General features: G+C 48.9%; 6 protein-coding genes across 6 annotated transcripts; 3 read left to right on the plus strand and 3 right to left on the minus strand.

The window, feature by feature from the left end:
* Positions 1-455: 455 nt before the first annotated feature.
* J7337_004389 (uncharacterized protein) lies at positions 456-8,478 on the minus strand (the record flags this gene model as incomplete). Its single annotated transcript, XM_044822083.1, has 3 exons — positions 456-7,418; positions 7,470-8,155; positions 8,475-8,478. 3 exons carry the CDS (start codon positions 8,476-8,478, stop codon positions 456-458), a joined length of 7,653 nt encoding a protein of 2,550 aa, XP_044683416.1.
* Positions 8,479-11,054: 2,576 nt separating this feature from the next.
* Positions 11,055-13,250, plus strand: J7337_004390 (uncharacterized protein; the record flags this gene model as incomplete). Its single annotated transcript, XM_044822084.1, has 3 exons — positions 11,055-12,836; positions 12,887-13,165; positions 13,233-13,250. The coding sequence occupies 3 exons, from the start codon at positions 11,055-11,057 to the stop codon at positions 13,248-13,250; spliced, it is 2,079 nt and encodes a 692-aa protein (XP_044683417.1).
* Positions 13,251-16,886: 3,636 nt separating this feature from the next.
* J7337_004391 (uncharacterized protein) lies at positions 16,887-18,837 on the plus strand (the record flags this gene model as incomplete). The annotated part of the gene is made up of 7 exons (XM_044822085.1): positions 16,887-17,731; positions 17,783-17,909; positions 17,932-18,021; positions 18,076-18,167; positions 18,217-18,477; positions 18,527-18,604; positions 18,660-18,837. The coding sequence occupies 7 exons, from the start codon at positions 16,887-16,889 to the stop codon at positions 18,835-18,837; spliced, it is 1,671 nt and encodes a 556-aa protein (XP_044683418.1).
* A 387-nt stretch (positions 18,838-19,224) lies between these two features.
* J7337_004392 (uncharacterized protein) lies at positions 19,225-20,499 on the minus strand (the record flags this gene model as incomplete). Its single annotated transcript, XM_044822086.1, has 2 exons — positions 19,225-20,382; positions 20,437-20,499. 2 exons carry the CDS (start codon positions 20,497-20,499, stop codon positions 19,225-19,227), a joined length of 1,221 nt encoding a protein of 406 aa, XP_044683419.1.
* A 475-nt stretch (positions 20,500-20,974) lies between these two features.
* RPN1 (proteasome regulatory particle base subunit) lies at positions 20,975-23,827 on the plus strand (the record flags this gene model as incomplete). The annotated part of the gene is made up of 4 exons (XM_044822087.1): positions 20,975-21,092; positions 21,143-21,216; positions 21,269-23,746; positions 23,801-23,827. 4 exons carry the CDS (start codon positions 20,975-20,977, stop codon positions 23,825-23,827), a joined length of 2,697 nt encoding a protein of 898 aa, XP_044683420.1.
* Positions 23,828-24,220: 393 nt separating this feature from the next.
* Positions 24,221-27,509, minus strand: J7337_004394 (uncharacterized protein; the record flags this gene model as incomplete). Its single annotated transcript, XM_044822088.1, has 2 exons — positions 24,221-25,124; positions 25,177-27,509. The coding sequence occupies 2 exons, from the start codon at positions 27,507-27,509 to the stop codon at positions 24,221-24,223; spliced, it is 3,237 nt and encodes a 1,078-aa protein (XP_044683421.1).
* Positions 27,510-27,773: the final 264 nt, after the last annotated feature.

Here is a 27,773-nt window from a genome sequence, read left to right on the forward strand (position 1 = left end):
TTATGGAGATTGAGCCAGAATATGCATTAAACGGGGTTACATATAACCCTGCCAGCGTTTTCCAAGTGCTATCATTCGAGCCGAGTGCATTATGAGAGATGATCAATTGTTCTCACTTAGAATAGCTACATTAGTCTTGAGTTTAGGATTATTTATCGGGGCTTGATGAATGAAAAGCTTGAGGCTCCATGCCTTACGTTATCGGCCAAGCTGAGCAGAAACCACAGTCACTCGCAACCACAGGACTTGCTACGAACCAAGAGTTCGATAGTTTATTCATTGTTGAATTCAATCGGTTTTGTTCTTAGACATATACTTAGTAACATATCCGATACTTTGACTAAGGTAGTCGACATGCAAAATCCCTGGCGCCAGCGCAGCGCAAGTCCCACTCATCATACAACATATCCAGCAATTATACAAAAATAGCCAATAAAACTAGTCTTCTTCACATGTCATAGCATATCGCCCTCTGCGTGGTCTTGCATACCTGGTGGGAATATACTATTAGCCAGGCGTGATGCCGGTTGAGGCGGTGGTTTCTCCCTGCTCCTCTCGTCTCGTGAACGGCTGCTTAGCCCACGTCTCATCCTCGACTGAGGTCTTCGTGTTGCGGGCTTGATCATATTTTCCAAGTAAAAGGCGCTTTCGGTATGTCCTGTGCCAGGCCTCTCATCATCAGCATCAGAGAAGCCCCCCATATACTCATCGTCAGAAACAATATCGCCCATCTGTGGTTGATAAGAGGCTGGAGCTGAGGGCGATGTGATGGATCTGGAATGCAGGCCTGGTCTGACAGTAGGAACTACCACACTGAAGGCGCCTGGAGTCATAGTGTTCGAGCTTCCCTCCCTCGATAACCCTGGAGATCGATCAGAGAATCCATTTTGGAAGGAGGTATTGTTCGAGGCTTCATGAAGAATGGGTAGAATCTGCTCATCGTAAAGTTCCGCTCCAGGTTCGAAGGACTCTGGGGTATATTCGGTGATTGTTCTGGAAGACCTGCCATCATCATCCGTTGTAGGACTGGACGGCTCCTCGAAGAAATCGTCAAGGCTGTCCAGTTTGGTTGCAAGATCCCCTGGGTGAATGTCTCCGCGACCTTCATCAGACAGCATCGTTTCGGTTCGTTCTGGTGCGCCAAAGTAGTTGTATGGAAAGTCGTCGGCATGAAACTCAACATCGGGGGTGGGCGAAGTTTCGGTCAACATCCCTTCTGAGCCCTGGCAAGTATAGAAAGCGGCATGGATATTGGCCCGCGTAGCATCCGTCTTCTTCGCAGGCATAGGAATGGCCCATCCTGATGCCTCGGGTATTCCAAACAAACTCTGCGTACGCTCGTATTCCTTGCGTATCGCCCTCGAGGTTGGCCGCGTCATACTCATCCTCAAATGATGCTTGTCCATATGATTTCCAGACATGGTCATGATGTTGTCCAACACCTCAAGCGCCTCCATACAGAACTCTGTCTGTAGGAGCCGAAGAAGTGGGGAGATCAGATCGGATCCATGTCCAGCGAGCTCAGGCTTGCGCATGTCCACTTCAGGAATTGCGACACAAAGGATCCTCATGGTCTGAATCTTCACCCACGACAACGAGTTTGTGAGGAGCCCGGTTAGGAAAGTCACCATCTGGAAATCCATCTGCGGGAGATAGTATTCTCGTAAAGCTCCCCATAGATCAACAATGAAATCTTTGCTGCTGTCCTGTGGATTCCCCATTGCGAAATCTTCCAGAGCCTCAACGATACCAGCCAAGCCTTGATTATCGGCTTCGTCCTGAAGAAGTCTTGCTGTCTGGATAACGCTTTCGTCCGAGGTGGGTCTCTCAAGTTCATTCAAGAAACGGGGGAAGTTGGCCAGTAACGAGAAGAACAGACGGGACTCGTCGCCGACTAAGCCGTCGCTTGGTAGGTGTACCAACTTATCTATTGTGTCGAGAGTTGGTTGCCAACAAAGCGACGACCGCAAACCCTTGTGAAGTAGAGGCTGGATACCTTCGAATATCCCCTCCCAGCGAGACGGCTGGCCGTCAGCAAGTATTCGTCGCACATTTGGTGAGCTCAAATCCAATTTTGAAAGAAACTTATTGAGCATTTCAACCGCTTCCAAAAATTCCCGCTCGTTGATAGACTCTAAACAAGCACAAGTCGTCCAAAACAGTTGTGGGAAGTTAAGAAGATCTTCAGCATCAAGCTTGACAATGATGGTCTTCAAAGTCGTCAAGATTTCCATGGAAAAGGATTGGATTTCCGGGTCTTCATCAGCAATAGTATTGGACAATCGGGCAAGCATGTCTCCAAGCATTGGCTGGTCCACAGACGTAAGAACGCATCTGAAGATTTGGAACGACCGGCAAGCAAGATGTCGAACTGGGCAGGATGTCGCCCAAGTAAGCGAAAGGCGTCCCCAATGCTCTTTGATTCCGGGGAAGGTCGTCTCAAAGGTTTTGATAACCTCTGTTGTAAGGAATTCCATACTTGGTGGCACTTTGCTATCGTGATCGTCAACCTTGCCGTTGCTATCCTCATATCCCCAGACCACAGAGCGATCGTGCCGACGAATCATGTCTATCAGATCTTCGATAGCTGTCTTGTCAACATCCTGAGTCTGCTCGTCTATCTGCGATATGACCACCTCATGGATGAGATGCACGAGCATCTCTCGTGCCTGCTCCTGAACCAACGGAGTGTAATGATCCCAAAGGACAGTGACGACCTGAAGAAGAAGCGGGACGTTTTCGTGGGTCAGGTGAACTGGAGATACCATTAAATCCACAAGTAAGATCAATGACAGTTGGCCGAGAGAAAACCCAGCTTGCTTGGTTCCAACTGGAAGAGCCTCTGCCAAGTTAGCACAGTAGGGCAGAAGATTAATGTCAGCTGGGGGCTCAACAGCATCTCGCTTCTCGTTCGGTACCATGGCTTTCGGGGTTATTTGCATAAGAAGGAATTCAACAACCTTGATGCCAGGCGTGCTGTTTGTTGTTGAGAGAAAAACGACAATTTGTTTAGCATACTCCACGAAATTCTGCTCCCGACGCTCAAGACATAACTGCATGATGAATTCGAGAACCAATCGAACGTTTCCTGGGTAAGGCCCAGTTGCAAGAGCCTGCCAAAGAGCTTGAACCTCATTATGCAGTGCGCCACTGGATTTGATAGTAATCTCGAGCAGGTTTGCAAGCAATACAAATGACTGTGCCGCAGGTCCACCGCTAGGGTCCAACTTTAACTCAATGGACTGAATCCAGGGCAACATGACTGCAACAACATTTCGCTGAGCCGCAGGTTGAAGATCCTTGAAATAAAGGGTGAATTCGGAGAAGATGTGGAATGCCAGTTCTGTGTGTTGCTTGGCAAGGCGTTTGGAGATTTCGAACTGTGCTAGTTTGTACACGGCCTGCGTTTTGTCTGAGATGCTGATGTCAAAGTCTTGGATCTTGGAATTTCTCTGTTGACGTGCCTCCAAGCTCCGAAGGACAGTAGAAGACTTGGACCGGATCTCGCTTTGATCATTGCCCAATGTGAACAGACACAAACCAAGGAGCTTCCAGAACGGACAAGGATAGTCAATGTGATCCTGGAGAACTTGTGTGACCACGGTGAAGTAGCTTTCGAGAACTTTAGGGGCCTCAGCCAAATAGCAACGTGCAATGCAGTGCTCCATCAAGTAAGGAACCTCCTGATTGTGAACAATCAGGTTCTCGAGGGCTCTTCTGCCGATGACGTTCATCTTATCGCTTCCCGAGTTGAAAATAGAGTCGATCCAAGCAAGCATGCGTCGAACATCAAACTGAAGAACCACGTTACTCTCAGTTGTGACGCTAATTGGTCCGCCACATAAAGCAGCCATTGCACTGAGGGCTGCAGTCCGAAGGTTTCTCTTCTCTATCTCCATCGCAGCGGTAGCAGTGCCTCGCTCGCCCAAGGTCTGTTGGTCAATTAGCGATTGCCGCATGGTGTCCTCTCGAGCACGGATCTGGTTCTGATTCGGCGAGAATCCGCACCAGTCCTCCATCAGCGAGAACGCCGATTTTCGGGATTCAAAAGTCATCCATCGGGACGGATCTTTGGTTCTGTTAATTCCTTCAAATAATGCTTCCATCAGTCCACAGTAATGGCGTCGGAGCTTCTGAAATTCCCAATCCATCTGGACTTCTCCGTCCATCAGGAATAGCTTCAGGTCCTTTGTGTATGTCGTGAGAGTCGTTAAGAAAAACTCGCCGTTGTAAACTTCGGGGTCTCGAAGGAAATGCGCTGTCAACTTGAAAACATGAGTAATTTCCGTTCTGAGAAGATCCATCTTCCTGTTCCTCCTAGGATTGCTGTTTGTCCTCTGATGTATACGAGCCCGTGCCTCATCGTTGCATCGAGACACTTGGCCCTGAAGCTCCTCAAGAAGAGTCCGATAAATATGAATGTTGATGGACCCCATAGCAACAACAACAGCGTCCCGAACAGATGCGGAGGAGACGGACAGCATGGGAATGAGGTACTTGAATAACATCCGAGCCGTCACAATCTTGTCCTTGGACGACGCTTTGGATGCCTTCCGGACGTGCTGAGGATCCTGAGCCGTTGGCAAAGCGCCTGGGTCTGCCAGTGTTGTGCAAGCAAAGATTAGATACAGCTTCCATTGCTCCACCATCACCTCGGGATGAGTTGTCGCAGATCGGGCCCCTAGCCTAGCACTTCCTGGTTCGTTGTTGTAGTACAAGCCCCTTGAAGGCTCGGAAAGGTACACGATTGGCTTGTACATCTGCAAAATACGATTGCAAATGAGATCGCGACAAATAGTAACTGTAAACGGACATTTTTCATAAGCCATGCGAATGAGCTTAGGGAAGATTTTAAACCACAAAGTGGTATCATAAGAGACATCACTGGCACAAAGCTCAACGAGAGCACCTTGGTTGTTGGCGTTTTGTAGACCCCGCTGCAGTCGGCTTCGTTCAGCAACAGATAGCTGCTCATCGTTGAAATCCATGACCTTACTGGACTCGTTTTCAAGGATATCAATCAGTCTCATGGAATCCTTATCCTCAGAAGCTTCTTTCCCGAGGGCCTTGTCAAATTCAACAATCAAACGAAGAACAGTCACTGCAAAGTGACGAACTCGTCGTGATTGCGAACAGAGGAAAAACAATCCGTGGGCCTCGGCTTGGTCAACCTCCGCCCAGATACTAGATAGATCAAGCTTGATAGCTCTTTTATCAGAGGCATTAGCTTCAGGTTGGTCTGTAGCAGCATCGCGGGTCTTTTGTCTGATTTCCTCGATCCATATCTGTAGCAGTTCAACGTATAAGCGCAGAGTGTTCTCGATATGACTGTGGCCAAGCATTCCGCCATCAGACATTGTTGAGTATCGATCATCGAAGTTGAAGATGAAACGAGCGAATCCCATAGTGACTTGTTGAGCATGTGATTGTCTGGCAATGGCTTTCAAAGAATTGGCAGATGACTCTGCGATGTTATACTGCACGTGGGCTGTTCCCGTACAGAGCAAATTGATCAGAGAGTTGAAAGGTATGTCAACAGAAAGACAACGGGGTAACGCCTGAACAGCAACATGTAAGAGTTCATAAAACGCTTGTTTTTGATCCGCGGCACTCTGATGGTCGTCTTTGCGAGAGAAGGTAAAGGTCTCAGTTATAGGGGTTTTTGGCAAAGGGCTATTGAACTTCTCATCCAAGGCCGCTTGTCCACCAAAGGTATTGTCACAAATAATCGTGATTTTCCCAAGGATTTCACAGAACTTGAGATAGAAGTCGCGGACTCCGTCGCTCAATACGTGGGTTAAGACCGGGCGAGTGATGTACTCCTCCTTCGAATGCGCATCTGGCTGTGATAGCGGAGAGTTGCGGGCCGAAGACACAGCAGGGGAGACAGGAAACCGATCGGGAGTCGAACTCGAGTTTGGACTTTCAAAGAATTGCGGGAACGGAGGTCGCCCTTGTTCACCCTTCTCCAAATCCGACATTATGTATAGGAAAGCCCTGATGCCAACAACAACCCGGTCAGGGTCCAGTTGCTCAACTTTCAACTCTTTGTTAGAAGTAAAAAGTTCAGCATTGATAAGAGGAAACACAACATTCCTAAAGCAGTATTCAGGATATTTGAAGCCAACGATCCGAATGATCTGGATCAGAGGTTCAGTGCACGGAGTATCCGATGCAACTAAACTTCGCTTGGAAGATGGCAAAACAAGTTTCATGACCTCATCGATTTTGCGGAGGCTATTTTGGAAGGTCTCATTAGTTCGATACAGAAATGTCCATAACAAGCGAGAGATGACCTGAAGACAAAGGGGTTTAGTCATTCGATCCTTGACTTTAGTTTGTAAAGGCAATATCAACTGCAGCCATTGTGATCCAAAATTGTCTGGAGAGGATACACAAAGCAAAGTCGCAGTAAGAGGGAATGCGAAGTTCCAATGCCTCGGCTTCATAAACATTTGTGCGAGGCGAGGTCCGACAGCAGCGAGTACTTCCGCCCACTTTGGATGCATGAAATGGCTGTTGCTTGCCTTTGCGGCGATTGGAAGAAGAAGCATCTCTATCACTTGGCAGAAGGCTGTCTTGACTTTTTGGCCGTGAGATTTCTGGAACAGACGGCCAAGTGAGATGAGAAAGTCGCAGGATTGCTCCCAGGCCTCTTCGGGGGAGATCTTGAGCTTAAGGTGCTTCATGCCCCCCAAAACAAGCTCTACCTTTCCCTCTGCATCTCGACCGGAAGAGGAGGTTGGGCTTTTGACCACACGTTCTTGGAGAGAGCTGTCCAGGTCTTCAATGAACCTCCTGGTAACCCCACCAAAGTTGATTCCACTCATGTGTCCGAGCAATTGAGCAAAAAGGTTCCAATTGGCAAGTTTCAGAGGTGAAACCATCAACTGCTCAGTATCGGCGATCTTGAGTTGTCCGAATATAATACTTTCCAGCTTATCCTCCATTTCAGCGGTGATAGACGGCAAGTTGCTTTGACTGATGACTTCGAGGAGAACGCGACAAAGGATGTATATAGATACGGTCGACCGACGTTCAGCTTGTGCTACAAACTCTTGCCTTGCTGCGAGTGTTGACGGACCATTTGGGAAAACAGAATCAGTACCTCCTTGGCCAGGTATCGCAGCTTGTACTGGTTCTGTATTTCTTCGAACAAGAGGTGCCCCCACCGCGGCATTCCGAGATTGCTGAAGATGACTGCGAGCTTCGTTGGCAGCATCACTTTTACTTTTTCTCCAGAGCATCATCGAGTCTACCAAGGCTTTCGGTTTCGGGCTAGCGATATGGCCCAGGGCAACTATCAACTGATCGAACGATGGGTCAACACCGGGTCCGCATATTTGTTCAACATTGGGTTCGGGATCGAACGGAACCGTGACGCATTCTGTCAACTTCTCCTCCGCCTGTGCAATAAACTATTTCAAGTTAGTTGTGGTAAGCATTTACACACTAAAGTTTGTACTGACTGAGGTGAACAAGACATGAAGCGCATATTCGCCAACCGTCTTTTGCTCATCCTTATGACGTGAAGAGTGAGAGTGATGGGGGGTATGATCGCGCCGAGATTTACTATGCATTCGTTCGAGCTTTCGCTGGGTCATGCCATATGCAGCATCAGAAGCATTAGGACGGTCCATAGGTGCAACATTTCCGGAGAGAGATGTAGGTGGCCGAGAAGGATAACTGGCGTCGCCATCGATACGGGTGGCCACTGATTGCATGTCTGAACGATCAAAGCCGACGCCAGCGGCTGCTATCATCTGCGGGCTGAGGGGACTGGAGCTGGTGCTGGCCAAGCTGCCATTTCTCGAGTGTTGAATGCCGTGGACAATCGAAGTTTGACGATGATGACCGTATGCGGCGCTCTTCGGGTCGATAATGCGCTCTACAACGCCGCCCAGAGGGCTCCTCGAATGAAGTCGTGGGGATGTCAAGGGCGGGTGCGTCTGGGGGATCTTTTCGGCGGACGATTCTCGTGAGTGCGCAAATCGATGGGCGACCGGCGATTCTGAAGCTACAGGGCGTAATGTTCTATCCCACTTCTTCTCATCATCATCTTCTTCTTCTTCTTCCTCCTCTTCGAGTCTAGGAACAGGCCGGGGAGAGAACCTGAGCGTATCCTGCAGGTGGTCCGGCAGCGGCTGCGACGGCACTATGGGTCACACAAGGGGGTTAGTGAACAAGAGATATATCTTTGCCAAATGTTTCAAGATGTTGGTGAAACGACAGCGGAGACGCCTAGAGCAGGGTCTACATGTAAGCACCGCCAACTCTGCTTAGATTGCAGTTATAAATACAGAAGACCCCGCAAGGCTGAATTGTCTGGCTTTTCTTGGGGGAAACTGGTGACGAAGGTATTCCCGCGATAGAGCCCAGATTTTAGAGGTGGTGCGGGAAGAGAGGGGTTGGTGTTGGTGTCAGGTACTGAACGTATTGGAGTGTGGACACCCCTTCTAGGGATTCGGACTTACCCATCCTCAAGTTCTATGTCGCAGTCCCATGATCTATGTTGATTCTTCAATCTCAGTGTCAGTATCGCAACTGAGCAAAAACAAAAGAAGGGAAAACGAGAAAGGCGAAGGATATTTACGGGTCTAAAGGGATGCAACTATGCATGTGCAGTACACGAGGGAGTCTTTTTGACAACAAAGACAAAGACCCAAGAGACCGACTGACTTTGACGGCTGGACCACACGCAATGACGCTACCGTCAGCTTGCCCATGTATTGGCCCGGCCCGCTGTATGGCTTGTCCGACAAGTCTTTACATAAAGAGGCTGTTATGGAGCCAAACGAACCCAGGGAGCTCTAACACATGGCACACATGGCAGTCGATTCGCAGTGTTCTTTTGGCCATATCCTTGCTATCTGCAAGGGCCATGGCCTATCAACGGAACTAAGATCAACCGACATGGGATGACGGGCCCTTGGGAGACAGCGCGCCACTTCTTGCCTGTCGATTGGCTTCTTGGAGAGGGGCTCTAGGTTCGAGATCTTATCTGGGAGACATCAATTCACGAGAATGACTCGGTGAGGCTTGAAGTATGGATACTCCCCAATGCCAAAGCTGGTGGATTATCAGAACATACATATGTAAACGAGAGCACACCTGCACTTGTTAGCAAGGATCAACAGACCTAGATGCTCATCAGCGTAATAGCACTTGTTTCCTCCGCTGATCATTGTACCAGTGTGGAATTGCTTAAAAGATAACCCTTTGAGTTAGCATAATGGATCTCCATGTCGTTCAATATCTCGCTACTTGTATAAGCACCGCACACAACTTCATCATGCGAAGGGATGGTATAAGCGAGGTTTCCATGAGTCAGGGACCTGTATACTCCGTATAGTATCTGTGATATCTCCGCTTCATCCTGGCAGCTCGCTTGCAGAACACGAAGGGTATAGACTACTCCGTACATTGAAGCACCATTCGAGAAGCTGATGCTAATTAGAACACGTCACATATTATCAAAAGGTGACCAGAAGAATATTTTAAGCAATGCGACCTGTTTGGTAGACCTGACCAACAAACCACAAGCGTTTGTTTATATAGTACCTGCATACAAAATTCGCAGAAATTCATGTGAAACATTCTTGTGTCATGGTTGTCGATGTCCCGCATTCCAATGGGTGATTGACTTTGAGCAACCAAATTGGCAATGGTACCCTAGGCTGTCTTGGTAGCAAAGGATGTGAAAGAAACAAAGGCAAGTGCCACATAGGAAGACTCATAAATAAGGCCCAAGCTTTCTATTGTTCTTATTCAAATACCTACATAGTAGCCTGCTGATAACAGCCACACCCGGATGTTGTGTTCGACTGTTTGTCTCTGGACTGCACAAGTTTTCTTCAATTTGAGGGGTCGAGGCATGTGCACTCGGCACTTCAACAAAGGAGCCGCGGATCGAAACATCGGGATAGTTTCCGCAAAAGAATTCAGGGCGGAACTAAAGTCCAATGCTGCAAGGTGATTCGAAGATCTTGGGGTAAATTTTCTGGCTTTATAAAGATGAGGAGCAGAATTAACGAAGATAGTTGATAATAGATGACCACGTGGAACAAAAACGCGGGGATGGAGAGAATGAATAGGCAATGCTATTGCTCGATATGCCGAGGCCAGTCAAGTCGGCCGGGAGTCGATGACGGGAAGTGCAAGATTCCGTGCAAATGGCGGCTTCATACCTATTGAGCGTGTTCGTTTTCGGAACCCCGCCGGCGCCGGCCACAGTATCTCCTGATTCGACCGCCGTCACTTACCGTTTGATCTTCCGGGCGCCGGCTGCGAGGTCGCTCCATGGAAAGGAAGTGGAAAACACACATCAAGTTCCGAGTTTCCTTGTCTTCTTTATTGTTCTATTCCCTTCTGGCTTTTGAGGCGTCTGTGCGGTCCAAGTAATCCAGCCCAGGACGTCTTTCTTTTCACGTCAAAGAATCACCAACTGGACAGTGAATGAGACACTTTTACCATTTCGAAAGCGACTCTGGCCTGAACCCCTGCAATCCCGCAATTGAGCCCCAACAACAAGAACCCCGGCTTTAACGGTTCAATCCGAGCCAACAACCGAGCGAGATAAAGACCACTGTGGCATTCCGTCGCTGTTCTGAGTAGCACACACCTTTACCCTTTTGAGGAGTTTTCGTTTCACCCTGCTTCGGGTAGGTATTTCCATAATAACTACGAGTTAAAAAGAGTTGGATTTTGGCCGCTGAGTAGATGGGTTTACGTGGCCAAAGTTCATGATTAGTGCTGATCCTTTAAATTGTAAGTGCGGTCCAGCAATCTCAGCTCGCACGATAAAGCATCATCAGGTCATCTCCAACTTTAGCGCGAATTTGTTACTGACTCTCTTTCTAGACACTTCACGCCGTGGCCCACTTTCCTCCTCCTCCTCCTCCTCCCCCGCCTCCTTTCCGGCCGATGAGTATTGGGACAAAAACGTTGAAATCTCGTTGAAGCTCGGCAGATCCTGATTTTGTCACCCGCATCGTTGTGTTTGCTGGCTCTGTACCTCTTGACCACGAATTCGCCCCAGCGCTTTCGTAGCCATCATGGCTGAACTCGACACTCTGGACATCGTCGTCCTCGGCGTTATCTTCCTCGGAACGGTTGCATACTTTACAAAGGGCAAGTTATGGGGTGTTACCAAGGACCCCTATGCGAATGGCTTCGCTGCCGGCGGTGCTGCTAAGCCGGGTCGCACGAGGAACATCGTTGAGGCAATGGAAGAATCCGGCAAGAACTGTGTTGTCTTCTATGGTTCTCAGACCGGTACTGCTGAAGATTATGCTTCTCGCCTCGCCAAGGAGGGTAAGAGTCGATTTGGATTAAACACTATGATTGCCGATCTTGAGGACTACGATTTCGACAACCTGGATACCGTCCCAAGTGACAACATCGTCATGTTCGTTCTCGCAACTTATGGTGAAGGCGAGCCTACCGATAACGCGGTCGACTTCTATGAGTTCATTACCGGCGAGGATGCCAGCTTCAATGAAGGCAATGATCCGCCGCTGGGCAACCTCAACTACGTTGCTTTTGGTCTTGGAAACAACACTTACGAGCACTACAACTCTATGGTCCGCAATGTCAACAAGGCTCTCGAGAAACTTGGCGCTCACCGCATTGGTGAAGCTGGTGAGGGTGATGATGGTGCTGGTACCATGGAAGAGGATTTCTTGGCTTGGAAGGATCCCATGTGGGAAGCCCTTGCTAATAAAATGGGACTGGAAGAGCGTGAAGCCGTCTACGAGCCCATCTTTGCCATTAACGAACGCGACGACCTGACTCCTGAAGCCAATGAAGTGTATCTCGGTGAGCCCAACAAGCTTCACCTTGAAGGCACCGCCAAGGGACCATTCAACTCTCACAACCCCTACATTGCCCCTATCGCTGAATCTTACGAGTTGTTCTCCGCCAAGGACAGAAACTGCCTCCACATGGAAGTTGACATCAGCGGTTCTAACCTCAAGTACGAGACTGGAGACCATATTGCTATCTGGCCTACCAACCCTGGTGAGGAGGTCAACAAATTCCTGGATATTCTCGACCTCTCCGGCAAGCAGCACAGCGTTGTCACTGTCAAGGCTCTCGAGCCAACCGCCAAGGTTCCTTTTCCCAACCCTACAACCTACGATGCCATTCTGCGATACCACCTCGAGATCTGCGCTCCTGTTTCGCGTCAATTCGTCTCTACTCTCGCCGCATTCGCTCCCAACGATGATATCAAGGCTGAGATGAACCGCCTTGGTAGCGACAAGGATTATTTCCACGAGAAGACTGGTCCGCATTACTACAACATTGCCCGTTTCCTCGCCAGCGTCAGCAAGGGCGAGAAGTGGACCAAAATCCCCTTCTCTGCCTTCATCGAGGGTCTCACCAAGCTCCAGCCCCGTTACTATTCTATTTCTTCCTCGTCTCTGGTTCAGCCCAAGAAGATCTCCATCACTGCCGTCGTTGAGTCCCAGCAGATTCCTGGCCGAGATGATCCTTTCCGTGGTGTTGCCACAAACTATCTTTTTGCCCTAAAGCAAAAGCAGAACGGCGACCCCAACCCTGCACCTTTCGGTCAGAGCTACGAGCTTACAGGCCCCCGCAACAAGTATGATGGCATCCACGTTCCTGTCCATGTTCGCCACTCCAACTTCAAGCTTCCCTCGGACCCTGGTAAGCCTATCATCATGATCGGTCCTGGTACTGGTGTCGCTCCCTTCCGCGGATTCGTTCAGGAGCGTGCTAAGCAAGCCCGTGATGGTGTTGAGGTTGGAAAGACACTCTTATTCTTTGGTTGCCGAAAGTCAACAGAGGATTTCATGTACCAGAAGGAGTGGCAGGTAAGATAACATAGAATTCAAACGTTCGAGGTTTATACTGACTGTTCCAGGAATACAAGGAGGCTCTTGGCGATAAGTTTGAGATGATCACCGCCTTTTCTCGAGAGGGCTCCAAGAAGGTTTATGTCCAGCACCGACTTAAGGAGCGATCCAAGGAGGTCAGCGACCTGCTCTCCCAGAAGGCTTATTTCTATGTCTGCGGTGATGCAGCCCACATGGCCCGTGAGGTCAATACCGTCTTGGCACAAATCATTGCCGAGGGACGTGGGGTCTCTGAGGCCAAGGGCGAGGAGATCGTGAAGAACATGAGGTCAGCGAACCAATACCAGGTATGTAATGGCTTTGTTACTCCCTTTCTACTGCAAGGAAACCGCATATGCTAACTCAGAATTACAGGAGGATGTTTGGTCATAGAAAATGGGGCGAATGGCATACTAAATTTAAAGTCAAGTCATCAGCGGCGATGACTCTTCAGGTTTCATGGTTGGTGTTCTGCTCTACTGCGATTATGTCCGTGGTGGTGATGTTTGACGAGCATACGAAGTAGAATGGAGGCTTTTCTTGCGGCAAATTAGAGGGATGGTGTTATGATGGCTTGGTACATTACGGTATATGATTTGCGGCATCTACATTGTTGTCATCGTTTGTAACCTGTCCGAGAGAGCGTTGGTTATCTGCGTCGTAACAGCCTTTCTGCCACTTAGACACGGACTTGCCGACAGAAGCAAGTTTGTAAATCATCACCTCATGCTACCTTAGTAAGACGAACCAAGTATAAGATGTAAAGAATCAAAACGCCATGTTTGAAATATTGTCCAGTGCTGTTGTTAAGTATACGATGATGAGCGAAATGAAGACGATCGTCCCAATTCATCGTTTGCTATGCGCAAACCGCCCCGACGTGGAGTCTACCCTGCACCACAGTGTGTATTTGGCTGCTGACACCACTCATTGATGCGCTTGGAATTTTCTCCCCCTTGCATATTGCCATCGTAAAACTCATCTCTTTCCGTCAATATACATGAACGCTAGTCACTATGTAGTCGATTCTCATTCGACGTAAGATCCAACAACCCGGTACCAGGAAACTGGTACTATGTTGTGGCTTTGGAGAATATCATGAAACCATGTTAAAAGGGCCAACCCCAAGCATTTGAGCAATTGAAGGAGATGCTTCATCAGATGAACTATACTATGGGTACGGTATGATATTTAATGGTCGAAAATAGGAATCAACGAGAAATACGCATCTCTTACCTAGGCGGAAAGCCTAGATGAACCGTAAGATGCCACTTCCACAACGGGGTCGTTTTGTTTGGAAGGCCTCAAAATCGGACAGCCACACAAGTGGAGATGAACGGCTCGAGCAGGAAGCGGAGAGAATTCAAGTACACAGACTCCTGTTGGCCACAAGATTATTATGGAGCATTGCAGGGAAGCCGATAATTGTACTCATATGTATTCTTGAACGAACGAATCTGATCCTGACTACGACAACGTATGACGAAATTCTAGCCAGAACTTCAATCAAGAACACTCTAGCAGATAATCGAGATAGAAAAGACCAATTATTACCTGCTCTACAATCCACATGAATCTAAGTTCTTTTATTTATTTTACATACATACATCTTCAGAAATTCAAGCTCTTTGGCTCGCTGGTTTGCAAAATTACCCGAGGAATTTTATGAGTCTTAGTTGTTCTAGGGGCTGCAGAATCTGGATTCATAGGATGGCAACATAAAGAAAGAAAAAAAAGTCGAGATATTCACTTTACAGCAAGTAGCCGTCCCAGGTATTGATTCAAAATATGGCCTGTCTGAGAATTGACCAAAAAGAAAGCCATCAAACGCATGGACAGCCCATACAAGACAAGCCGAGCGGTTGATGCAGGTGCAAACTGCAATAATACAAAAGAGCACATGAAAAGCAATATGTTCTCACAAACCAAGCATACTAGACAAGTCAGGAGCTAGGAAGCTGATACTCGAATACAACCAAGGTTTAGAAAGCATCACGAACATGCAGCTTACAGTGACATGCATACTTAGTCGTTCATGGAATGGGATGGCGAACATGCACGCCTGGTCTGACAAGATCTTGCATATTTTCTACGAATCGGAGCGCGAGACTTTAGGAAAATGAGCACCAAAGAGACCGATATGTGAGCTCGAACGAGCAGCCGGGAAACAGTTGGGTTGGTTCGTGTGAGAGATCTGTTTGTCGCTATGAGCCATGCACAAAATACCTGCCTAGAGGAATACGGAAGACACTCTTATAAATAGACATCTTGTACACTCCCCAATGTAAGTGTCTGCGTTCTTCAGCTGGGATCCAAGCCATCTCTCAGCATACCTACCTACCTATACAAGAAAGGGCTTCAGATCCAGAGCATTTCAGCTACCAATCTAGATACTGACTGACCTTAGAACATATTGACTTTCCGTAATAAGTCTCATTACTTCTGCGTGTTTACGACCTGGGATACATCTACGAAAGACTTACGTTGACTACAATAAAAACAGACTTTAGGAACCCACGCAGGTATGCTGCTTTGATTGAAATTGCTTTCCATCGGTCACCACAATAGCCTTCCTATTCATTGTCATTTCACTGGCTTTAATTTCGGTCTTCTTGGATTCTTACCTAGCTTCATGGACTTCAACATCGCGTTTCCTGATGCTCTCGATGCTGTTCATGCTGATATCTGGATAGGCAGAATCGGTCCTCGCACGAATATCACCACTGCCCAAGTATCCATCGCTCTGGTTCGCATTTGACAGCAGCACAATAGACAGACACCGTGTTTATCACTGCAGATATTCTCAACCATACTACGCAAGGTACATAATTATTCTGATTCTTACCCATGATACCCCTTTTCATTGTCTAATCCCGAGGTACTTACATAATATTGACAAGCTCCCGTCGTTCTACAAACTTGGGAGGTGCTTCCTTCCAATATCATTCATTGTTCGGAAGTGGCAGGCAGGACCTCGCTTTGCAGCCCTTGCCAGCTACAACAAATAATTCACCTTCTTACTTAAGATTGACACTGTCAGGAATCCTGAGGCTGTCACAGGGTCCGCATTGAATTTCTCTTGTTCCTCTTCTTCTTATTATTCCTCCCCATTGTTCAATATTCATCCAAACATCTTTCACCCGACCTTGTCACTCAACATCAACAGTGCTTTGACAACATTTTTTTTGCCCGGACATAGGTTTTACTGATAGCATCATTCTTGCCTCTTTCTCAACAGCAGAAGGTCCTTCCTCTTTCATCAGTATACCTCTTTCCGACATCATCATTTTTGTGCGCTATTAGGTAGGTGCTTGCTTCATCCTTTCTCTTCCTCTATTTCCCCCTATATCTTCCCTCCTCTCCTCTCGTCCTCTCTTTGTCTTCTTCATCTTCTTTTCACAGACCTCATTCGACACTCCTCATACCTCCAATCTCTTCTGTACTCCATCTTGCACGCTATCGTGGTTAATTTACTTACCCTCGCTTCATCTCAGTCTTGGTACCCCAGAGTTCGTCATCATCGGCTTGTTTGAGCCTACTTTGTCCATCAACTGCTTGATCATCATTCAAGCCCTCGAGGTATGTTTGTTGCAGATCTTTGCCCTAGTCACTCTGTTGTCACACATTCACTCCTTTCTCTCGTCAATGCAGTACCAGGCTGTCAGAATATCGTTCGTCCCGTATACTCAGTGTTGGATGTTCTGTTCGAATACTTGGGAGCATCTATCCTACCAAGTTACCATGCCCTTTGGTCGTCGCCCACACATGCATTTCTCAACTGACAACCTGGATACAGCCAGATTTTCACACATCCACCGATTATTCGCATCTTGCACTGCCTTTTGCAGCCGATCTGTTGCTTGTGAGGTGAGGTGTTTGTAGTTACCCCTCTGGATATCAATCTTGCGCAGCAATATTCCTTTTCATCCTTTAAGCCCAACCAAGTCCGGGCCTTGATCACGACGAAATGAAAAATTGACTGACATTTGCATAGATATCTCAGTCATACATCCTCATTCAATGGCGACCATGGAACCGGCCACTGGTGCGGCACCTTTCCTCTCCAACCAGTCTGATAGGCGACCTCAGCATCTCGCTATCCCTGGATCTACCGATCACAATGCTTTGTTGGGCCACTTTCAGGGGTTGAGCCTTACGGGCATGACTTTGCCTGCTCCCCAGGGCGCGCCTGTTCCCATGCCACCACCTTACATGGTTTCTCCCGATGGACTCATTCTTGCCTCCATGCCAGGTTCCCAGTCGGTTGCACTTAACCACCCGAATGAATCGGCCTATCCTGGCTACCAGATGAATGGAGCCTATGCGAACCCATATGCTCTATCCGGCCCTCTCGTTCCCTTCACCCCTGCTCGCGCCAATGCTGGACATCCTCGTGGTGACCGAACTCAGTCCGAAGTTCCTGGCTTGGAGAACCGCCGCGGCTCCTACTCGACCACAGAGTCCGCACCTGCTACCCCCTTCTACGGGAGCTGGCCAAATCGTGAGCATGGTCCCCGAGTTCACAGCGATCGATCAGCGTACACAACTCCTTCTCCCCACCAACTCCTCGGCTCTCACCACGTCGAAGCTACGACTAAGGCAAAGCCTTCTCCGGTGTCTGATCACGTCCTGGATGAGATTTTGGCAAAGGAACCTGCCATTCCTACGGCAGTTCCTGCAGTTTTCACGCCTGCAGGTCAGATGAAGAGCCTTGAACAAAGCCTCGAAAATCGAATCCCCGGCAACCGCAATGTCTATATCCGTGGCCTTTACCCGACCACTGATGATCATACCCTCTATCAATTCACTTCCCGTTTCGGTGAAGTTGAGACTTCCAAGGCGATCATTGACACTGCCACCGGTGCGTGCAAAGGGTACGTTTCGTTACGCAAACCTTTGAACAAACAACGACTAACAAAGACAAGGTTTGGCTTCGCAAAGTTCTTTGACGTTGCTCACTCTGAGATGTGTATTCGCGGATTCCATCGTCTTGGATACGAAGTCGGCTTTGCTAGGGCATGTTCCCCAAACCCATGGATGAGTGTTGAGAAGGTAGACTGACACTTTTTCTCAGGAGTCTTTCAACTCTCGCCTCAAGGCTGAGGGCGACGACGACTCTACCAACCTGTACATCTCGAATCTTCCCAAGTCTCTGACAGAAGTGGTAAGTTTTGGAAACCATGGCTCAATGTTTTCTACAGCCTCTAACTGCTGCTAGGAGCTCGGCGCCATTTTCAGGGATTATACGATCTTGTCTAGCAAGATCCTTCGTGATAGCATGGGGAACAGCCGCGGTGTTGGTTTCGCTCGGTAGGTGCTCAGGGCCAAGGATGAGTGTATGTGGCTGACAGAAGCACAGCTTTGAGAACCGAGAGATTTGCGATGATGTTATCGAGAGGTTCCATGGTTCGAGTGTTGGCGATGAAGGACTTCTCATGAACATTCGCTACGCTGATACTCCAGCTCAGAAGGAACTGAAGCGAGTCACCGCTGAGCGTCGTCAGTTCCGAACGAACGAGTACAACATCGGGGCCTACGGCACACCCCTCGTCGGCTATGGTGGCTCCATGTACCCTCACCACGCCCAGAACCGACGAGCAGCCATCCCCATCACCCGGCCGTAAGTTTTAATGCACACTGTTTTCTCACATAGGTTGACACTTCCCTAGTCCCATGCCCCCGGCTCCCTCTGTGTCCGATACCAACAATGAGACTCGGCGCCTGGCTTCTCAGCGTCAATCCATTGGGTATGAGACAGGGCTGCCCCGGGGTTCTGTGACTTTTTTCTAACCCTTGGTATAGGACGGCTGCTATTGGGAGCACCGATGAAGTGATTGCCACACCCGCCTCATCCGAATGCGGCGAGAACACCACCGTTCACGCGGATGCAGTGGTGGCTGGCTCATCCTTCGATGCGTCCCCTTCAATCAAGAAGGAAATCAAGAAGGACGTAAAGAGGGAGATTAAGAAGGAGATCTAAGATCTCGAACTGTCAATTGTTGAAAAGGATTTCTATCTGTCTGGTGACGCCGGAACCCGCGCTTTCATTTATCATTCGTCTCTCGCTGTTTTCCGTCTTGGAGTGTTTGGCTCAAGTATCAACAGTGTAGCCATCGCGGAACATCTTATGGTCTGAGGTAGCTGTTACACTCGAGGAATTCATGCCATGGTATGATGTCATGAGCTTTTGTAGTTTAGATTTGGGGGCTTCGCGCCAAAAAAAAAGTCAGAGGAGGGCGTTTAGAGAGAAATTTCTTAATGTCATAGAATTCCTTCAGTTATTTTGAGTCGCAGGTTTGTTGTGAGCGAAGATATGCTTGGTTGACCTTGTTAAGTCTTCTAAGATATGGGTATCATTGCATTTCATTTATACTGTCAGCTTTGACATACTCTCCTCTACCATATCCTCCTTCGAAGCCATAGCATCGTCGCCAAGTAGACCGCCTGATACCTGGCCATCACGAGGGTGTTCTGTGTTATCTGCCTCACTATTTTCACTCTCTTCGTCACTGTCTTCACCTTCATCTTCATCGTCTTCGTCCCCACTATGTTGAGCCGTTTGGTCCCCCCTTTCCTTGATAGCAGCCTCGAGATCTTTTAACATCCTCTTTGTAAAGCCGGAAGCCTCCACCGCAGCGTCAATTCGTTTCACGCCATCTTTACCCACTGTCTTTTTCGCATGCTTGAAAAAGGGACCGGGTTCTGTTGGAACAAAGTGAAATCTTCGCTCAAAGAAGCGTTTGATGCAGTTCACGTCTCGATCGAAGTACATCTCGGCATTTTGATGTTCCATGGAAATCATTTGGGGGAAGTCAATAATGACAGGCTCGAGTGTCAGGGTCTCCTCTCCATGCTCGGATTTGGTAATGTTCTCCTTGATCAAGATGTTGAATTCATTGAAATCACCATGAATCAGTCCTTGTTTGGCGAGTCGGAGGATCAAAGCAATGAGGTCAGCATACAAAGATGCCGGATCAGGAACCTCCGCTATTTGTCGAAGAGGAAAAGCGTCTATTAAAGACATGACAATTGTGTGCCGTGATTGTGCAATGGGCTCGGGGACGGGGAAGCCTTCTTCACGTAGAGCCTTCATGAAAGCAAACTCTTTCATGGCAGCGAGCCGTGAAAGATACATCCATGATCCAGATTGTCGATTCTTAAGGTAGTCTCGATTCGATTTGACGGTTCGGAAAGAAATTCGACCCAGTCGATGGATCTTGAGGACTCGTTGGGTGCCACTATGATCCGCCACAACCATGATATCACTCTCTTTACCCACACCAATTCTGTCTCCTACACTGTAGACATCCTTTTTCTTGGCATAGGTGTGAAGTGCAAGGTAGTCGAGTCCACCATATGTGAGTCGATATCCATCATATTTTGCCTCCTTCACGCGCGCAATGAGACCGACTTTGGCAAGGGCTGAGATACTCTTATGAACGCTTCCGGCACCACCACGAAGGCGTGAAATCTTTTCGATCAATGATGTTGGGACAAGTTCGTGGTTCTTGCTTCCCATTTCGACCTATAATTGGTTTGAGTCTTGTGTCGAACCGTGATGAACAGGGCATATGCATACTGCTGTCAGGACTCGCCAATCCTCAGAGGCGAGGTGGCGCATTGCCCGTGTATCTAACTTCATGATAGGCGCTTTTTTAGAGAGTTCCAGGAGAAATTCTTGAACCTCTGTCTCAAGGATTTGTTGAAAACTGATGTTTTTTGTTGTTTGAAGTCTGAGGGGTCGATGTTTGTATGGTGGGGTTATTTTTTCTTGAAGATCTTATCGCTCGTTATCACAAGTCTGCGTGCTTGGCAATATGGGTCCCATTGTACTGGATTGCACGTGATGAGGCTGGGGATAGCCAGGCGGCAGCGCTTCGCGTAACCCAGCAGAGAGCTACCACTGCCTACAGCAAAGCACCTTGAGCTTAGCCAAGCAGCCTCCGTCACTTTCCATCCACAGCAACCCACGACCACATAGCACAACACTCACAACTGACACGCCGCAATCACTGAGGATACAGCTCAGGCTCATACATTAGTTTACTTTTCTGCCTTTTTTCTGCTGCCAGTCTATTCAGTGGACTCTACCAGGCGCCTAGGCCTACAACATCAACATGGCTCAAGACAGCGAGGTGCCCAAGGCGGCCGACAAGGGCAAGGGCAAGGCCGTCGACGATGCGAAGAAGGACAAGCATCAGACAAACGGAAAGAAAGAGGACGAGAAAATTGAGAGTATGAGGCCCCGCCGTTTGCATGAAATGATGTACTGACTAGGGACCCAGCTGCTGAGGAGGAGCTCAACGAGGAGGACCAACAACTGAAGAACGAGCTTGAATTGCTGGTCGAGCGCTTGACCGTAAGTTTATCCGCAAACAAATATTTTGTTCAATGGTCTAAAGAACATACAGGAGCCAAACACGGAACTTTACAAGCCCGCCCTTGAAGCAATGAAGAACTTGATAAAGACGTCGACGTCATCCATGACAGCAGTTCCAAAGCCCCTCAAATTCCTACGACCGCATTACGAGTCCTTGACGAAACTTTTCGAGCAGTGGCCCGAGGGCGAAGACAGGACCTCGCTGGCGGATGTTCTCTCCGTCATCGGTATGACGTTTTCAGATGAAGACCGACAAGACACACTGTTTTACAGACTTCAAGCACCTTCATCTGATATCAGCTCGTGGGGCCACGAGTATACCAGACATCTCGCGCTTGAGATTGGAGAAGTGTATGGAAAGCGAATCGCAAATGACGAGTCCACCAAGGACCTGATCGACTTGGCGCTTGTTTTGATCCCCCTCTTCCTCAAGAGCAATGCCGAGGCCGATGCTGTGGATCTTATGAGCGAACTCGAAATCATTGAGGAAATGCCCAAGTTCGTGGACGAAAACACATACGCTCGTGTATGCTTGTACATGTCTTCGATGGTGAACCTCCTCACCTACCCCGACAACGAGACTTTTCTCAAGACCGCACACGACATTTACATGGAATACAAGCAGTTTGCACAGGCCATGGTCCTCGCAATTCGTCTACACGATTACGAACTCATTAAGTCCGATTTCGAAAAGGCTGAAGACCCTGCCCTTCAGAAGCAGCTCGCGTTTCTAACTGCTCGGCAAAGGATAGCTCTCAATGCCGATGACCAGTCAGAAGAGAACACTGCCCTTGTAGAGTCCCTCGGCAACCTGAAGCTATCGGAACATTTCAAGTCACTGGGCAAGGAGCTCAACATCCTGGAGCCAAAGACTACCGAGGATATCTACAAGAGCCACCTGGAGAGCAGTCGAGTTGCAGGAATGACTAACTTGGACTCTGCTCGGCATAACCTTGCAGCGGCATTCGTCAATGCTTTTGTGAATGCTGGTTTCGGCAACGATAAAATGATGCTTGTCGACGGTGAGAAGGAGACCTGGGTCTGGAAGACCAAAGCCGATGGCATGATGTCTACCGTTGCCTCCATGGGCACTCTTTTGATGTGGGATATCGAGAATGGGCTTGACAAGATCGATAAGTACACGTACTCTTCAGAGACAGAGATTTCGGCTGGCGCAATGCTTGCTATTGGAATCATGAATTCGGGTGTAGTAATGGACTCAGATCCAGCTATTGCCCTGTTGGCTGATCAGGACAAGCTTGAACATCCTAACCCCCTCGTCAGGACTGCCTGCATCATGGGTCTTGGACTTGCTTATGCCGGGTCTAACAAGGAAGACGTTCTCGAGCACTTGCTACCCATGATATCTGATGCTAGTGTTGATATGCAGATTTCGGCAATGGCTGCTTTATCCTGCGGTCTTATCTTCACTGGCTCTTCTCACCCGGAAATTAGTGAGGCCATCATTACTACTCTAATGGATGACGATCGCAAAAACCAACTGACTGACAAGTGGACACGATTCTTGGCTCTTGGTCTTGGTCTCCTGTTCTTTGGACGACAAGAAGAGGTCGATGTTATCCTCGAAACCCTGAAGGCCATCGAGCATCCTATGGCCAAGTCGACGGCCGTCATGGCTGAGATTTGCGCCTGGGCCGGTACTGGTGCTGTCCTCAAGATCCAGGAGCTTCTCCATATCTGCAATGAGCATCAAGAGGAGTCTGAAGAGAAGAGGGGCGACGAACTTCTACAGGCATACGCGGTAATTGGTATTGCACTGGTGGCTATGGGTGAAGATATTGGACAAGAAATGGTCCTGCGTCAGTTCGGCCATCTCATGCACTACGGCGAGGCCAACATTCGAAAAGCTGTGCCCCTTGCCATGGGTCTCATTAGCCCCAGCAACCCTCAAATGAAGGTGTATGATACCCTCTCAAGATACAGTCACGACAACGATCCTGAGGTTGCTATCAACGCCATCTTTGCCATGGGTCTTCTGGGTGCAGGCACCAACAATGCCCGATTAGCTCAGCTGCTTCGACAACTCGCCAGTTATTACCACCGTGACCAGGATGCTCTTTTTATGGTGCGAATCGCCCAGGGTCTCCTCCACATGGGTAAGGGTACTCTATCAATCAGTCCCTTCCACACCGATCGCCAGGTTCTGTCCCGTGTGGCGGCCGCTGGTCTGCTTGCTACTCTTGTCGCTATGATTGAGCCCAAAGAGTTTATCACCGGCCAGTCACATTACCTCCTCTACTTCCTTGTCACGGCCATGCACCCCCGCTTCCTTGTTACCTTGGACGAAGACCTCAAGCCTCTCAAGGTCAATGTCCGTGTGGGTCAAGCCGTCGATGTCGTTGGCCAAGCTGGTCGTCCCAAGACAATCACTGGCTGGCAAACTCAGAGCACACCTGTAGTGCTCGGATATGGTGAGCGAGCAGAGCTGGAAGATGAGGAGTACATCAGTCTCAACAGCACTCTAGAAGGCTTAGTAATTTTGCGGAAGGTAAGTCGCACAATGTTTAACAAACTATCCTCGCGTACTGACTCAAACTTGCAGAACCCTGATTGGGAAGCTGAGAAATAGACGGTTTGAACTTATTATGAGCATGGTTCTGGTTTGTAAAACCAGGCAAGTTACAAACGTCAGATTTAATTACACTGTATTCTATGATAATCTGCCGTAAGCGCAGTAAAGAAGCGGGTAGGAATAGGCATTATGATAGACGGAAAAACCAAGTCCCGAGTTCTATCTTGGTTCAAAAGCAACGTGCCATGTCAATTGACGCTGAGCCAAAACTGCCTATACTGTCAAAGCTGATACCCTCTGAATCAATGTAAATAACCCATGCCTTTGTAATAATGCCAACCGTATCTGTCCATGCTGTCTATCATTGTGGCTCTCATGGTGAGGATAAGAATCTATATGCAGTGTTTTTCGGGAAAAAAAAAACCCCCCTTTTCCAACGTCGTCGACTTCCTACCATGTTTTGGGCCCGAAGCGTTCACCTTCTGGGAGGGTATTATATGAGCATGCTTGCCAGTCACAACCCTGCTTGTACACTTCAGTGCCCCACCACTTGAGGTTCTTTGCAAGCCCAGGGTAGATGAAGCCGAAAAAGACAACTACTATACCAAAGGCAAGCCCAGAATCGAGGGCGGCGCTCAAGGTCATGGTGTACTTGCTCCACCAGGCATTGTGGCGGTTCTTGATAAGATAGTTGAAGACGTAGCATACGAGTACCCAGACAGAGAAGTTGAGGCCTGTTGCAGGAGGTATCCAGGACATGGCGCCAAAGATAACAGGGAGGTTGACCTTGCGGAGAATACTGGAGCGGTTACGTCGACAGTAAAGCCACAGGGGAATGGGGAGGAGAGCGCCAAGGGGGAAGAACCAGACCAGGGAACGATATATGGCCTTCGGACCGAAGAATTCGTTAGGTCCAACGACACCCCACAGAATGGAGCCGTTGAAGTGCACTCTTGCAATGGGGCAGGTGAATCCATTGAGAGCCTCTGAAGTGCAAATGCCTTTGATGTTTGCGAACATCCAGTTGAGCACACCAATCTGAGTCAGCGACGAGACAAGTGTCGCGACGATCTGAACAAGAAAGAGGATGCGAGGAGGAATCTTCATGTAGTGGCCGAGTTTAAGGTCGGAAGCGAATTTGATACCTTGCGCTGATGAGATGTAGCCGTATGTAACGAAAACCATGTTTGCGATGGGGCGACCTGGGAACACAACACCGCAGATGAGTTGACAGATGAGATAGATGCTGCTGTGTTGGTTTGTGACGGCCATGATGATGCCATTGGGGATGAAAAACAGTGCTCCAAGGCCAAGCGCGAGAAGGAGGCCGTACCAGGGCAAATGGACGGGATAGCTAGAACAGTTAGCAATGGAAGGCAATTGAATAAACTTAGGCGGAGACTTACTATTCAACAACAAAGATGCCGATAGCAGTCATGGAGAGAAACGTGATAAGATACCAGCTCAGAGGGGCATCCTTGTATCTCTTCATGAGTTTGCTGTGAATATCTTCGCGGCTAATAATTCCATCTACATGAGAAGTGGATGTTGACATGCGCCTATGGTCCTCGTCGAGCGATTGCCGTGGTAAAGGCCCAGGAGAATCCGCAACCGGTTCATACTTTGGCTGCCCATCCTCGCGAGCTTCCTCAAGTGCTCGTTTCCAAGACCTCCATATATCCTGACCGTGCCAACAGGCAGTATGCGTCAGAAGAGCAGCCAGACCAGCGAATTGAACACCATAGCTCAACACGTATGTGATTGGCAAGAACACTCTACTGTAGCTCTGGTAGGCCTCTCGGTCAAAGAGGAAATCAGGCGTGAGAATCTTGCTGACATCGTAGACCTTGCCCGTGTTGTCGAAAACAGCAGCCGAAAGAATCGGCATGTACGATGAGAAGAGAACGTTGGTGTAGTAGAGAACAGGTGCGATAATCCACATTACCACAGCTAAACCCCCGATAACATTCATAGCAGCCCAGAACGGAACAAGTAACGGTGAGCCAACGTAGGTCACTTGCGCCCAGTCAAAGGTCAGGGGAAAGAGCCCAAGGCCGGAGGAGACGCCGAACAGGTTTGCGATAACTACATTTTTGGGCGCAAACCAGGTAATGACGTTGAAATAGCTGAGTGCCGGCATAAGTAGTCCTGGGAGAAAATAGAAGAGGAAGGATATGGTCCAGACGATGTAGAAGAATTTCCACCTGCTAATGGTCCAGCCTCCGGCAGGTTTGTTCTCCTGTTTGTGAAGCGTCGAGAACATAGCTGCCGACATGAGAGTCCCGGGCCAGATCATTCCGCTGGGTCGAACAAGGAAGCGGCGTGTTATGCCTGCGAAGCCATAACCGAGAATCTGGGTGGATATGGTGAGAAGAAGCTGGTACACGATAGGAGCTTCCTGATTGTAGAACTGAGTCTGCTCAACAATGACATCTGTGGCAAAGGCGAAGCCAAATGCAACATTGCTACTGACATAGACGCAAGTATGCTCCTTTTCGTTCCAACGACCTTGCGCTAACCATCTCCTCCAACGCGTGCGTCTCTTGATCTTATGCGGCCCATGCGAATCGTCACTGACGGAAGTCGTCCGTACACCATCGATAAACTCCTCCTCGGGGTCATAAGGACGCTTCAGCACAAAATCCCACAAATGTCCAAGAGGATGGACAAGCAATAAGGCAATAACTGGAGTAATGGCAACACTGGGGTATCTTAAGGAGAAGAACAGATTGGTCGAAGAGCCTAGAATAGCGAAAATGACAGAGAGACACCACATGCGTGGCGTATTTATGGAGAGGGTGGTATTGTCTGTAGGCGGAACAGAGGCACGAACAGCCTCGTGAGGCGAGTTTTCTTGATGGTCAGAATCCGATGCGGCCGAAGAAGCGTCATCCAGCAGTGCGCCATCTTCAGACAAGTCGTCCTTCATGCTACCCTCGAGAACACCAGTATGTGTAGGTTCGGTAATGCCCAGGCGGCCTTCGAGGCCCGAGACTAGGACGGCGCCATCGATCTCTTCGGATAACCTTGAGGATGATTTCTTGCCAAGGACGGAGCGGTGCGAGGTCTCGCTGCGCATTGTATCCGGAACGTGACGAAGCTGGTGGGAATCGGGATCCCAGCGATCACTACCAGCGGGTGAATTATTGCGACTGGGTGTTAGTGAGACCGAACCGTAGGGAGCAGCATCGGAGCGAGCGGCGGCGGAGCGCAAGAAGGGCGTCTTCTTGGAAGCCATATCTATAGTGTCGTCTATGGGTTGAGGAATGGCATCTAGACTATCGTCGGAATCGATATGAAGAGGCTGCGCCGCATCTTGACCACCAACGAGAACCGGTGGAACAGCAGCTGAGGTTGGAGCCGAAGCGTGAATAGAAGTAGATGCAGATGCAGGTGTAGATGCAAATGCAAGTGCAAATGCAGCTGGGGTAGCAACGGTACTTAATGAAGGAGGAGGTATATGAGAGGCCGGAGCCTGATACGGCAAGACATGACCCTTGGCTTGGACTGGGTGTGAGGGTGAGACAGTCACGGTGGACCTGGCAGAGGATGAGGATGCGGACGTGGATGTGGATGTTAGGGGCTGAAGGGCGACGTCCTGGCGGAGTGGAGGGGAATCACCAGCAACCCTGTCTCCAACCCTCTCTGCCAGGGACGAAGACGCTGAAGATTGGCGGCTTAGGCTTCGTTTGCTGGAGGAGATGGAGGCCGAGGATGAGTTGGTGGTGTGTTTACCCATGGCGGGGGCGTGTACCGTGATGTATCAATCAATATCTGGCTGGCTATCCTACCTACCTAGCTATGGATATGGATGATATCCACACTATCGTTGACTAACAAGCCAAGCCAGCGTGAACGAAACAGGTAGCGGCTTTGGAGGGGCGTGATCGAACGGGCTCCAGCTCTCATCGATCTGGCGTGTGGCATTGCCTTGTAATAGTATGGAGCAGCATCAAAAGGGCCCTGATACCATAAGAGAATGTGGTTAGAGGGGCCGTCCGCT

The sequence above is a fragment of the Fusarium musae genome, chromosome 3 (genome assembly GCF_019915245.1).
Source record: "Fusarium musae strain F31 chromosome 3, whole genome shotgun sequence".
Taxonomy (NCBI): Eukaryota; Fungi; Ascomycota; class Sordariomycetes; order Hypocreales; family Nectriaceae; genus Fusarium; species Fusarium musae.